The sequence below is a fragment of the Poromitra crassiceps genome (assembly GCF_964638095.1).
Source record: "Poromitra crassiceps genome assembly, chromosome: 15".
Classification (NCBI taxonomy): domain Eukaryota; kingdom Metazoa; phylum Chordata; class Actinopteri; order Beryciformes; family Melamphaidae; genus Poromitra; species Poromitra crassiceps.
The window spans coordinates 39,412,886-39,427,767 of NC_139634.1; the positions used below are offsets into that span (position 1 = coordinate 39,412,886).

Consider the following 14,882-nt stretch of genomic DNA (forward strand, 5'->3'; position numbering starts at 1 on the left):
TCAACCCCCGGGTTCCTGACACAGCCACACCACGTTCCTGAAGAAGAGATGCTGCCGCACCTCCACCCCATTCACGCATTCACACCCAAACACTCACAATAAATGATCTTTCATTCGAACTATGGTGTGGTCTGTGTTAGTGAAATGTCCTTATACTGTCTAGTGAGGTAGATTTTCATACGTAGACTGAAATCATGTGAATTAATTACAATCCATTTACCTGAGCTGTGAGATGTGAGGCAGACACTGTAGGAAACTCCACACTTCACTCTCTTCATCTGACCAGCCTCTCAGCTCCACTGGTTTCTTTCCTGATTGGAGTTTCAGCACGTCCAGGAGGAGGGAGGCCTTTCTCTGTGAGAGGTTGATGCACCAGACTGCAGGTTGAGCTGACTGGTAAACTGACTGTAATGCTGGAAGGACACTCCTGCCTGTTTGAATCTCATAGTCCTTCACATGGGAGTACAGGTCCAGTAGGAAATCACACTGATACTTTCTATCAGTGTGATATGTTGGGTTGATAGGGAATGTGTTGTAACTGCACAGTGATGATAACAGCTCCAGTATCTTCTCTCCTGTCTGTTGTTGTCTCTCTGCTGCTGGACAGAAGAGATTCCCCAAGAACTTGACTTGTTTTGAGCATCCGTCCCCAGGATCAAAACTAGAACAGTGAGAATGATGATTATGCCATGATTTGATTTCTGCATCATATAGAGAACAAATAATATGGACAGACACTGTCTCTCTTAAACAGGGAAAATCAGTAGAGAAAGTAATAGAAAATGCACCTCTATCTATCTATATATCTATCTATCTAAATTTGGCAATGTGGGATCTGTTCTCTGTTTAAATGGTTGTCCCACTGAGACGCACGCACGCACGCACCCCCCCCCCCCCACACACACACACACACACACACACTGATGATGTTATCAGTGATGTCATAAGACTGATTTTGTCATTAATGATGTCATAAGGGGGCACACACACACCCACATGCATGTAAACTTAAGGGCAATAATATTTTGTGAGCAACGCGCACACCAATAGGGCAGATGAGGCCACGCAGCAGCCGCGCAGCGGGCGAGGCCGCGCAACAGGCGAGCTGCATATATGCGAGCTGCAGGGCGAGCCTAGGAATCGAGCGCGTGTACTGTGCGAGATGCCTAATTAATTAGTGTACAAACACATTGCATCAATCAAGAATGAATGGAGTTATTGTGATAACTGAAGTTCAGACCACACCAGCTCCTCTCCACCATGTAATCACCTGCGCCTCACTAATTCATTCACCTGCGCTCTATCAATTCAATCACCTCACTGATTCATTCACCTGTGTGCTATCAACTCAATCACCTGTAGCATAGCTATATAAACATGACCATATTCCCTCTTCCCCCCGTTTGCCTCAGTCGTCATGACCCTCCCCCCCTACCCTAAGTTTCTTCCTCCGTTACGGGCAGCACGCGCAGAGTCTGCATGTTCTCCCCGTGCCTGCGTGGGTTTTCTCCAGGTACTCTGGTTTCCTCCCACAAACAGCTAAAGACATGCTAGTCAGGGCTGCATAATCCTGCATCTCTATCCTCTGCTCACAGGAACCACGGGGGCTGATGGAGCCGGGACTCCATCCTGTGAAGCCGAGCTTCACTCAAAGACGCTCCCCCACCCTGAGTCTCAACCCCCGGGTTCCTGACACAGCCACACCACGTTCCTGAAGAAGAGATGCTGCCGCACCTCCACCCCATTCACGCATTCACACCCAAACACTCACAATAAATGATCTTTCATTCGAACTATGGTGTGGTCTGTGTTAGTGAAATGTCCTTATACTGTCTAGTGAGGTAGATTTTCATACGTAGACTGAAATCATGTGAATGAATAACAATCCATTTACCTGAGCTGTGAGATGTGAGGCAGACACTGTAGGAAACTCCACACTTCACTCTCTTCATTTGGACAGCCTCTCAGCTCCACTGGTTTCTTTTCTGATTGGAGTTTCAGCACTTCCAGGAGGAGGGAGGCCTTTCTCTGTGAGAGGTTGATGGACCAGACTGCAGGAGCTGACTGGTAAACTGACTGTAATGCTGGAAGGACACTCCTGCCTGTTTGAGTCTCATAGTCCTTCACATGGGAGTACAGGTCCAGTAGGAAATCACACTGATACTTTCTATCAGTGATATATGGGTTGAGAGGGAATGTGTTGTAACTGCACACTGATGATAACAGCTCCAGTATCTTCTCTCCTGTCTGTTCTCTCTCTGCTGCTCGACAGAAGAGATTCACCAAGAACTTGGCTTGTTTTGAGCATTCGCCCCCATTATGGAAACTAGAACAGTGAGAATGATGATTATGACATGATGTGATTTCTGCATCATATAGAGAACAAATAATATGGACAGACACTGTCTCTCTTAACTCATTGAATGCCAATGACGACAGCTGTCGTCAATTCAAATAGTGACGTAGAGTGCCAAAGACGACGATTGTCGTCAATTGCGTTTTTTGACGGGGGGGTGTCGATCTAAGCCTCTTACATCGCCTCTTACGATATGGGAGCTATTGAATGTGTCTAACCTATTTTACAGAACCCTTAGGTGGCGACAGTGCTCTCCACATAACAGAAAGGCAAGGAAAAAACAAAGAAGAAGTCGTTATGGAAACGGAAATCGCATCGCATCCGTATGCATCGATATGCTGAAGCACGTTACTGCAGCTGTGCCTGCAGCAGCCAATCTGCTCCCACAATTGAGCCGCTCCGTGTCGGTTGCGACAGCACATCCGCACATCCACACCGTGGAGTTGTTATTATTCTCAACTGGAAGCATCGTTGCCGGTGACAAACACACGCGGAACGCTGTAAAAAAGCTGGATGTCGCGCACCGTTCACTGTGCGCACAGCAAACTCAGCAGAGAGCCACCACAGACAGGAGGAGGAGTGTGCAGTTGAGGCGAGGCGGGGCGGGGCGGGGGGGGGGGGGGGAGCACACAACACCCAGACAGACCCAGGCAGCAGGACAGGATTGACAAACGCAAGCCAGAATATCCGATGCCCACCAGCAGCAAATCAAGAAGCTGCAACCAGCAGCACACGCAGGGGCCAGCGCTGCTGGTTGTAGCTAAAAAATATTATTCTGGCAAACAAAATTCCCTGGCCTTCACTGTTTTATTGAAGGAAATTATTTTTGAGGTGTGACTACATTAGAAAAGATTAGCTTCAGAGTCAGTGATGTGCTTGAAATGTTTAATTTCACAAAAGGCCAATTATCTCAGCTTCTAGAAAAAAATTGCTGTTTTTGGATGAATCAAGCTATCTTCTCCGGCTCATAACTAAAGAACGGAAAATGGGATCAATAAACTTTTTTTGCAGATGATAGAATAGAGTCTCATCGTTCTTTGTGCGTGTTCAGTGTTTACATAGTAATATCACACAATATTCTGTGGGCCTCGAGAAATCACTGAAAACGCTCTGAAACTCTGGCACTGGGAGCGTCCGTTCTCCAAAAGTGGCTGGCACTCAATGAGTTAAACAGTAGGGAAAATCAGTAGAGAAAGTAATAGAAAATGCACCTCTATCTATCTATCTATATAAATTTGTCAATGTGGGATCTGTTCTCTGTTTAAATGTTTGTCCCACTGAGACACACGCACGCATGCACGCACCCACACACACACACTGATGATGTTATCAGTGATGTCATAAGACTGATTTTGTCATTAGTGATGTCATAAGGGGGCACACACACACCCACACGCATGTAAACTTAAGGGCAATAATATTTTGTGAGCAACACACACACACCCGCACACACCAATAGGGCAGATGAGGCCACGCAGCAGCCGAGCAGCGGGCGAGTATATGCGAGCTGCAGGGCAAGCCTAGGAATCGAGCGCGTGTACCCACATGGAAAGAATCTATATGAACATATATGCAACTATATGCAACCTATATGCAACCTATATGCAGCATATATGAGCATATAGGCCATATATATGCCGCATATAGGTTGCATAAAGGCCAGATTTAGGTGCATATATGCGCATATAGGAGCATATAGGCCATATATATGCCGCATATAGGTTGCATATAGGCCAGATTTAGGTGCATATATGCGCATATAGGAGCATATAGGCCATATATATGCCGCATATAGGTTGCATATAGGCCAGATTTAGGTGCATATATGCGCATATAGGAGCATATAGGCCATATATATGCCGCATATAGGTTGCATATAGGCCAGATTTAGGTGCATATATGCGCATATAGGCCACATTTATGCCGCATATAGGTTGCATATAGGCCAGATTCAGGTGCATATAAGTGCATATACCGGGCATATAGGTCTCCTATAGCTTCTTTATATCCACATATAGGTACTATATGTGCACATACAGGGCATATATGTCTCCTATATAGCTTCTTTATATACACATAAAGGCCCTATATGTTCATAATACAGGTCATATAGGTCTCACTTCTTTATATCCACATATAGGCCATATATGTACACAATACAAGGTATATGCCTCCTATATAGGTCATTTACAAATCTGTTTGTATACACTGTGTCATAATCCATATATACCCAGCGAGCACAAAACGTTTTTTCAACGTTGATTTTTAGTTTAAATCTGGGTGATATTGGGTTTGAACGTCTAAGACCTAATTTCACCCTCTTTTCAACCGGCTAAAATGCGGTTACAACGTAAACGTGTAAAAAAACACAATTTGGTTCATCATATTGTTAAAACATTTGTTGTAGTTTGGAATAGAGACAATATTGATAGTGTGTGAATTGGCATTTTATTGTCTTTTATTGTGTAACTGAGAGTTGAAATCTGATCTACACGAAAACTACATTTCAACGCATTTTATGTCACATGAAATATCATAAATATGGGACTATAGGCTATGTGGTGCCAGCAAAAAGCTTCCAGGACACAACTATGGTTAATAGTTTAGCGCAATACTATAAAATAATGAATTCAGTTCCTGCAGCAACGAGCATGCGCAAGTACTTACTAGCTGTGACTGACTAGACCAAAGCAAGTCTGCACCGGTCTGCACCAAGTGCGGAACGAGGTGCTCGCACACTATGTTATTGTAACAGACTATACGAGGCTCTGTGTAGGCCTACCTCCTGAGTCTCTGGTGTTAAATGAAGTTAACCTCTGAAGCCGTACAGCCTACAGACTATAGATGCACACACACACACAACATCATTTTAGTCTGTTACGATCGTACGCATCACATAAAATAACTTCCCGATCGCTGACAATTGTGGTCTACGTTGTGTGCGAGAGAGTATATAATGTGCCCGGCTCTCTGGTTAGTATAAGAAAATGTATAGCTCAGCACTAGAGCGCACGGCTTGAAGGGGTTCAAATCCTGTGTGCGCTGCTATTCTTTTTTATTTAAAATCCTACATATAGGTACATATATGTACATATAGGTTTCCCATATATGGTGCATACATAAAATTGGCCGATTTCCTATATTATATGTACATATAGGTACATATATGTACCTATACATATAGGTACATATATGTACATATAATATAGGAAAACGGCCAATTTTATGTATGCACCATATATGGGAAAACTATATGTGGCCCTATATTAAAACATATAGGGTACATATAGATTCTTTCCATGTGGGTACTGCACGAGATGCCTAATTAATTAGTGTACAAACACATTGCATCAATCAAGAATAAATGGAGTTATTGTGATAACTGAAGTTCAGACCACACCAGCTCCTCTCCACCATGTAATCACCTGCGCCTCACTAATTCATTCAACTGCGCTCTATCAATTCAATCACCTCACTGATTCATTCACCTGTGTGCTATCAACTCAATCACCTGTAGCATAGCTATATAAACATGACCATATTCCCTCTTCCCCCCGTTTGCCTCAGTCGTCATGACCCTCCCCCCTACCCTAAGTTTCTTCCTCCGTTACGGGCAGCACGCGCAGAGTCTGCATGTTCTCCCCGTGCCTGCGTGGGTTTTCTCCGGGTACTCCGGTTTCCTCCCACAAACAGCTAAAGACATGCTAGTCAGGGCTGCATAATCCTGCATCTCTATCCTCTGCTCACAGGAACCACGGGGGCTGATGGAGCCGGGACTCCATCCTGTGAAGCCGAGCTTCACTCAAAGACGCTCCCCCACCCTGAGTCTCAACCCCCGGGTTCCTGACACAGCCACACCACGTTCCTGAAGAAGAGATGCTGCCGCACCTCCACCCCATTCACGCATTCACACATTCACACCCAAACACTCACAATAAATGATCTTTCGTTCGAACTATGGTGTGGTCTGTGTTAGTGAAATGTCCTTATACTGTCTAGTGAGGTCGATTTTCATACGTAGACTGAAATCATGTGAATGAATTACAATCCATTTACCTGAGCTGTGAGATGTGAGGCAGACACTGTAGGAAACTCCACACTTCACTCTCTTCATCTGACCAGCCTGTCAGCTCCACTGGTTTCTTTTCTGATTGGAGTTTCAGCACTTCGAGGAGGAGGGAGGCCTTTCTCTGTGAGAGGTTGATGTACCAGACTGCAGGAGCTGACTGGTAAACTGACTGTAATGCTGGAAGGACACTCCTGCCTGTTTGAGTCTCATAGTCCTTCACATGGGAGCACAGGTCCAGTAGGAAATCAAATTTCCCATGCCAACATGTAGAGAGAGAAAACACCTTGTCTATGTCACTTTGTATGGTGGTCCTCTCATGGAGCGCTGCTTGCAGACACAGATTCATTAGAAATGTTTCCTTCTTTCTCTCCTCTACAAGTGATCCTGTTTGATTCTGAGGAACAGTGAATCTGCAGAGAGTTCAAAACATAAAGGGAGAGCCTCAATAACCAAAAACTGAAATATAAAACATCACTGGTATAGAAAACATCACATCAGTGAGCTTTTACATGTCAATTTACATCACAATGTACAGTGTAGAGAAAACAAATAATATTAAAATGCACTTGATATCTTTTGGAATCTGAACTGCAAGGCAGACTCTTTAATAGGACAATGTTAAATATTACTTCATGTAGATTTGTCACCATGTTTTAATCTGCATTTTGATGTTTAAAGGCAGTTAAAGCATTTGCTGCCGGGCCACGAGGAAGCAGCAGGGAGAAGAGAGAGAGAGAGAGAGAGAGAGAGAGAGAGAGAGAGAGAGAGAGAGAGAGAGAGAGAGAGAGAGAGAGAGAGAGAGAGAGAGAGAGAGAGAGAGACTATTTGTATGCAATTAGCATGGTGCGTCTTCTGTGCGGACTGCAGAGCTATGGAGCCTGCACCTTTCCTCCATGCACCCACCATCCCCCCTTTTCCCTCCCTCCTCCTCCCTTTTCCTGTTCTCTCCTCCCCCACATCCCACCCCCCTTTTCTCCCCTTTTCTCAGCCTTTCTCTATCATATGATTGTTAAATATTGTTAGTATTACTACTGTAATTGCTACTGTTGTGTCAGCTAGATTTGGCTAGACGTATTTTCTGTTAAGCCCTCTGAGACATGCTTGTGAATTAGGGCTATACAAATAAACTTGACTTGACGGCCGGCTGATACGTGTGTGTGTGTGTGTGGGGGGGGGGGGGGTTGTGAGAATGTTTGCGGGGTGCAGCGAGTCTGAAACTCTTTAAACTTGAAACTGGAGGGTAAACTGGAGGGAGAAATCAGTAAAGAGACTAATGAAAACAATCTGCATGAAATAAAAATACAATGCATCAATCAAGAATAAATGCTATGCCCCAGGAGAAGGTACCTCATGTAGGCTGTTTGTAATTCCCAGAAAATGAGAAAATACTTTATTTTTTGGAGAAAAAATTATAAATTTGTTTTTCGTTTTTTCCATTAATACACAAGTTTAGGTTTTGAACTATCCATTCCACATAAAATGCAGCCGTTTTAGAATCAGTAAATAAGTGTATCTTGTTCAATAAAAGTCCATGTCGTCCACTCCTCCCTCACTGGCTGCCTAGGTGTGAAAAGCTTCTCCAACTTTGAGGGCCGTTATCTCTGAATTTTAGGAGTGTGAACATTAAAATAAGCATATCTCCTTATTTTTTTCAGGTTACAATGTGACACATCATTTGAAAGTTTACAATCTGCAATTTCATAATCTGTAAAAAACTGTAAAATTACCTCCTCCTACATGTCGGCCGAAATACCAGCAGCTGTCATAGCTTCAAATTATCTATTGACAATTTTTCTATGTAGATATAAATTATATGAACAAATGACAATAATCAATTTACCTGAGCTGTGAGATGTGAGGCAGACACTGTAGGAAACTCCACACTTCACTCTCTTCACCTGACCAGCCTGTCAGCTCCACTGGTTTCTTTTCTAATTGGAGTTTCAGCACTTCCAGGAGGAGGGAGGCCTTTCTCTGTGAGAGGTTGATGGACCAGACTGCAGGAGCTGACTGGTAAACTGACTGTAATGCTGGAAGGACACTCCTGCCTGTTTGAGTCTCATAGTCCTTCACATGGGAGTACAGGTCCAATAGGAAATCAAATTTCCCATGCCAACATGTAGAGAGTGAAAACACCTTGTCTATCACACTTTGTATGCTGGTCCTCTCATGGAGCGCTGCTTGCAGACACAGATTCATTAGAAATGTTTCCTTCTTTCTCTCCTCTACAAGTGATCCTGTTTGATTCTGAGGAACAGTGAATCTGCAGAGGGTTTAAAACATAAAGGGAGAGCCTCAATAACCAAAAACTGAAATATAAAACATCACATCCCTGAGCTGTACTGTACATGAGCTGAGCTGTACTGTACATGTCAATTTACATCACAAAGTACAGTGTAGAGAAAAAATTCTAATATTAAAATGCACTTTATATCTTTTGGAATCTGAACTGAAAGACAGACTCTTTAATATGACAATGTTAAATAGTGCTTCATGTAGATTTGTCCCCACTTTTAATTTACATGTTTATATTTTTAAAGGCAGTTAAAATACTGAATGTATACTTTATTCTAGGACATGTGGAACCCTTTTCCCCCTCACTAAATTGTAATGGATTTATCTGGATGCCGTGACTGTGAATAAAAAAAAAATCTCATGGTTAAATGAAGGTTCAATATTGTTTTGAATAAAGGTTTAATAGTTTTGAAATAAAATAATAAATAAATAAACACTGTGACATGTTTCTCTCATGACACACACACACACACACACACACACACACACACACACACACACACACACACACACACACACACAGGAGGGCATTTGTATATGTCTGTGTGTATTAATCCCATCACCTGAGCTGTGAGATGTACGTATGTTCATTGCATTAATCATGCCTAAATATCCACATACTGTCTAATGAGATAACTTTTAAATGTAGACTGAAATCATGTGAATACATTGTATTTACCTGAGCTGTGAGATGTGAGGCAGACACTGTAGGAAACTCCACACTTCACTCTCTTCATCTGACCAGCCTGTCAGCTTCACTGGTTTCTTTTCTGATTGGAGTTTCAGCACTTCCAGGAGGAGGGAGGCCTTTCTCTGTGAGAGGTTGATGGACCAGACTGCAGGAGCTGACTGGTAAACTGACTGTAATGCTGGAAGGACACTCCTGCCGGTTTGAGTCTCATTGTCCTTCACATGGGAGTACAGGTCCAGTAGGAAGTCACACTGAAACTCATCATCTAAAAAACATGGCAGGTCACTGAGAGGGAATGTGTTGTAACTGCACACTGATGATAACAGCTCCAGTATCTTCTCTCCTGTCTGTTGTTCTCTCTCTGCTGCTTGAGAGAAGAGATTCCCCAAGAACTTTGCTCCTTCTACAGGTTTTAAACTTCGGCGACAGAAACTGGAACAGTGAGAATGAATGATTATGCCATGATTCTATTTCTGGATCGTACAGAGAACAAACAATATGGAAAGATACTGTATCTATCAAATTTGATGAATCACTAAAGAGACTAATACAAATCTTTATTAAATAAACAAGGCCAGGTCGAAACCTGGCATAGGGCCGGTGTGCTCAGTAAAGTGCAGAACTCTGCCAAGCTGTATTGAGTCATTTGTGTAGTGTGCCTGTGCTGTAGTGTAGCCTATGGGGGTTAATAATCCTGGGTTTAAGCTTCATTAACATGAAGTGCCAGATTTATGGTTAATCTAGTAATATATATTATTTTCACACATAAATGTAGGCTATTGAAATGTAGGCTTATTATGTGGTGTATTCCCAGCCTCCCCCCCCCCCCCCCATACGTGTAGGCTAGGTGTTTTTTTTACAATGAATTCGTATATCATTAATAATTGGGATTATTGTAAATATTAGGATAGGTGAGATCAGATGACTGCTTACCATGTAAAAGCTTTAATAACACTGGAATTGAGGGCCATAGACTATGGGCCAAAATTCAAATATAACACTATGGCCCATAGTGTTATTAAATATTGTACATGGTATGCAGTCATCTGATGTCCCCTCCCCTAAACGTTACATGTCATGACTTGCTCCTTCCTTGGCAGAGATCTGTGCTCGAGCACATTGCCTCGTGTTTCACTGTAAACGAGTAGGCTATTGTGACAAGCGAACTTTTTCAGTGAAACAAGTTCGCTTGTCACACAATACTCGTTGGACTTATTTGAGGGCATGTATGTTTATCGTTCACGTTCGCTAACCTGTCGGTCTTTAAACTCTTTGAACAGGTCGGGGTGCCTGTCGGCAAGATGTTTAGCCAGGTTCGATGTGTTTGAGCCTTTCGCTTTGGTCGCGTTGAAGCACCTTTTACTTCAGGAGCAACTGCACGGCCGGGCGTCAAGTCAGCCATAATGTACTAGTACGTCATCCGCTTTGTTGCTTTCAAAATAAAATGCTTATTGTAACCTTATTTATTTTGAGTAATGCGTTACAGCCACAGTTTCACGCCATATAACATCACAACGAGTATTTTGATACAAGGTTTGCTGCTTCATTCATTGAAATACCTTTTCTCCTCCAACGTGCATCAATAAGCTATTTACTTTTGTTTAAGTAACATTATTTTGAAAGTTTTAACCGGAAGTTTTCCAGCTCTTCCCGAAAAAAGCTGCCTGGAGATATTCTCCCGAATGAGAAGCACGCTTCTTCATAGCGCACGCCTGATAAAACTCATTCAAAACGTTGCACTAGTTTACTGACTACACTGTCGTTTCCCATAACGTTAGTCACAAGAAATGTGGAGAAAGAATCACTTTTTGGGAGACAATCGCATCATGGTGATCACTATTCAGCAACAATGGACATGTATTGGAAATGAAATGCCTTCGCTTGTTTCACAACTTGTCTGCTCCAAAGCGCTACTCCAACCGGAGATACTGTCTAAAGGTAGGCTTTAGAATGATGTTAGCTTAGCGTCACCTAATATCATCACAGTCAGTCCCTCTCCTGACAAAAAAATGCTCCAGGTAGCGCTTTTTCCATGCAAAAATGCAAACGTTATGTGTGAACAGCCCCATACACAGCAGATTACCCCTGCTCAGACATTACCATAGTAATCACACAGCCCGCGCCCCCGCGCGAGTGCTCGAGCACTCGTTCATAATAGACTATTTAAATTGCTTAAAATGCCCATCCCTAGAAGCCGCTGCCATTTTCGCTGTGTCTGTCCTCCTGTGTGTCGGGAGTCGGCACGCCCACACATGAAGCAGACAGAGTCAGAGAGCTTTTTTCACTTTTCACCAGTCACCATTGGTTCAAGGCAACGATGTGTTTATTAGCCAGAGGTGCATTACCGCCACCTACCGGACTGGAAAGACATTTACTCGGCCAGGATCCGTGCGCAAATGCAGCGACAGAGTCGAATGTAAGGGCCCTGCTGTGCATGCACACCGGCCCCAAAAATACAATGCATCAATCAAGAATAAATATCTTCAAAGTATCTATTGACAATTTTATATGTAGATTTAAAAGATATGAACAAATGACAATAATCCATTTACCTGAGCTGTGAGATGTGAGGCAGACACTGTAGGAAACTCCACACTTCACTCTCTTCATCTGACCAGCCTGTCAGCTCCACTGGTTTCTTTTCTGATTGGAGTTTCAGCACTTCCAGGAGGAGGGATGCCTTTCTCTGTGAGAGGTTGATGGACCAGACTGCAGGAGCTGACTGGTAAACTGACTGTAATGCTGGAAGGACACTCCTGCCTGTTTGAGTCTCATAGTCCTTCACATGGGAGTACAGGTCCAATAGGAAATCCCATTTCCCATGCCAACATGTAGAGAGTGAAAACACCTTGTCTATCACACTTTGTATGGTGGTCCTCTCATGGAGCGCTGCTTGCAGACACAGATTCATTAGAAATGTTTGCTTCTTTCTCTCCTCTACAAGTCCTGTTTGATTCTGAAGAACAGTGAATCTGCAGAGGGTTCAAAACATAAAGGTAGAGCCTCAATAACCAAAAACTGAAATATAAAACATCACTGGTATAGAAAACATCACATCACTGAGCTTTTACATGTCAATTTACATCACAATGTACAGTGTAGAGAAAAATTATAATATTAAAATGCACTTTATATCTTTTGGAATCTGAACTGAAAGACAGACTCTTTAATAGGACAATGTTAAATATTACTTCATGTAGATTTGTCACCATGTTTTTAATCTGCATTTTGATGTTTAAAGGCAGTTAAAGCATTTGCTGCTGGGCTGCGAGGAAGCAGCAGGGAGAAGGTAAAGACAGAGAGACATAAGGCTCTTTCACACCGGCCTTGAAAGCCGGAAAATGCACGGAAAATAGGATTCGCGCCTCCGATGTGAAAGTCATGAACGCGCGTTGGTGGATAATTCTTGTACGCCTTTTGTCCCGGGACCAAAGGTTGTCACAGCGCCGTATTAGCGGACAACCCGCCTCCACCTGAAAGTGTCGAAGCAGCAAGGTGGAACACTGTGAATGTTTCATAAAAAATTACAGGGGAAATCACCTCATGCACCAAGGACAGTGAAAGTAAAAAAAGTAGCCTATACAATCATGTGCCAGGAGGAATGCTCCGTGCCTGTGTAGTAGGTTATATAGCTGTCTGTGGCGACTTGGTCTGACGATATTCCCTCTGGAAACCAGCTCCAGAACAGCAATCTGTCTAGTTAAGCCACTTGTGCATTCCCTTCTGTTTGGTTGTTGAATGAATTACACAAGGTGACACCATATCGATCTGCTTAGTAGGTGAATTTACTTCTATGAAATGTGTTGTATAAATAAAGTTGGCTTTCCTTGAATGCAATTCATGCAACACTTCGCTGCCAGAAAATCGGCAGATGCACTCCGCGGCGGAGCCCGTTTTGGCGAGTCCGCCCACCATGCGAGTGCACCTATCCTCCCAGCTCAGCGGACTAGGAGAAGGAGGGAAGTATTGCTGTTGAATGAATTCGTTCATCATACAGTAGCCAGGCTACACTAACCTATGAAAATATTAATTTTGGCTAGGAGGAGCTGGAAATCCCTCCGCTCGCCTTTCAATCCGGGAGCAGGGGATTTCACCTCAAAGTACACAGCAGCACGGGAATGTGGCCGTGCTGCTTGGCTCTGTGTGAAAGCAATTATAGAGAGAGAGAGAGAGAGAGAGAGCTTCTGTGAGGACTGCAGAGCTATTATATAGAGCCTGCAGCTTTCCTCCATGCACCCACCTCACACACAGAAGAGGTAATTGAATGGTGGCGGCCTGCTGATACGTGTGTGTGCGTGTGTGTGTGTGTGTGTGTGTGGGTGTGGGTGTGGGGAAGGGGCGGGGGGGTGAGAATGTTTGCGGGGTGCAGCGAGTTTGAAACTCTTGAAACTTGAAACTGGAGGGTAAACTGTAGGGAGAAATCAGTAAAGAGACTAATGAAAGAAAATCTGCATTAAATGAAAATACAGTGCATCAATCAATAATAAATTATACATCCCAGGAGAAGGTACCTCATGTAGGCTGTTTGTAATTCCCAGAAAATGAGAAACTACTTTATTTTTTGGAGAAAAATAATAATAATTCGTTTTTAGTTTTTTCCATTAATACACAAGTTTAGGTTTTGAACTATCCATTCCACATAAAATGCAGCCATTTTAGAATCAGTAAATAAGTGTATCTTGTTAAATAAAAGTCCTTGTTGTCCACTCCCCCCTCACCTGGCTGCCTAGGTGTGAAAAGCTTCTCCAACTTTGAAGGCCGTTATCTCTGAATGTTGCTTTTAGGAGTGTGAACATTCAAATAAGCATATCTCCTTATTTTTTTCAGGTTACAAAGGCTCTTTCACACCGGCCTTGAAAGCCGAAAAATGCACGGAAAATAGGATTAGCGCCTCCGATGTGAAAGTCGTGAACGCGCTTTGGTGGACAATTGTTTTACGCCTTTTGTCCCGCGACGGGAGGTAGTAACAGCGCCGGGTTACCTGGCAACCCGCCTCCACTTGAAAGGTCGTCGCAGCAAGCCGGAAAAGGTGCGAATGGTCAGCTCATTCATAAAAAAAATTACAGGGGAAATCACCTCATGTATCAAGAAAGTGCACGAGTGAAAGTAAAAAAAGTAGCCTATACAATCATGACTGCAGGGACGCCAGGAGGAATGCTCCGTGCGGTTAGGCTTTATGCTCAAACGATGTTGACATTAGTAGGTAGGCTACAATTAACGGATATAATAATAAGCTTCAGAGGGCTATAGCTGTCTGTGGCGAGTTGGTCTGAGGTTATTCCCTCTCGAAATCAGCTCTGTGCATTCCCTTACAAAAACTACTAACGAAGTAGTCATGTGCATTTATAGCCTATACTATTCCCCCGACGAACGTTATGCAGACTGCAGCTGTTTGATATGCGGGCGGTCGTGTATCGTTCCAATTTTAGTAGGACACCATATCGATCTGCCCGCCCACCATGCGAGTGCAC

At 43.3% G+C, this 14,882-nt stretch overlaps 1 protein-coding gene across 1 annotated transcript in view; it reads right to left on the bottom strand.

Moving 5' to 3' along the window:
* Positions 1-6,099: 6,099 nt before the first annotated feature.
* Positions 6,100-14,882, bottom strand: part of LOC310790223 (nucleotide-binding oligomerization domain-containing protein 1-like) — a gene marked incomplete at both ends in the record, with an annotated part of 28,714 nt that continues 19,931 nt past the window's right edge. The window contains 2 exons of the mRNA XM_083651896.1: positions 6,100-6,244; positions 9,400-9,676. Of these exons, the coding sequence (XP_083508022.1) occupies positions 6,100-6,244; positions 9,400-9,676 (422 nt within the window). The remainder of the gene's footprint in view (positions 6,245-9,399; positions 9,677-14,882) is intronic.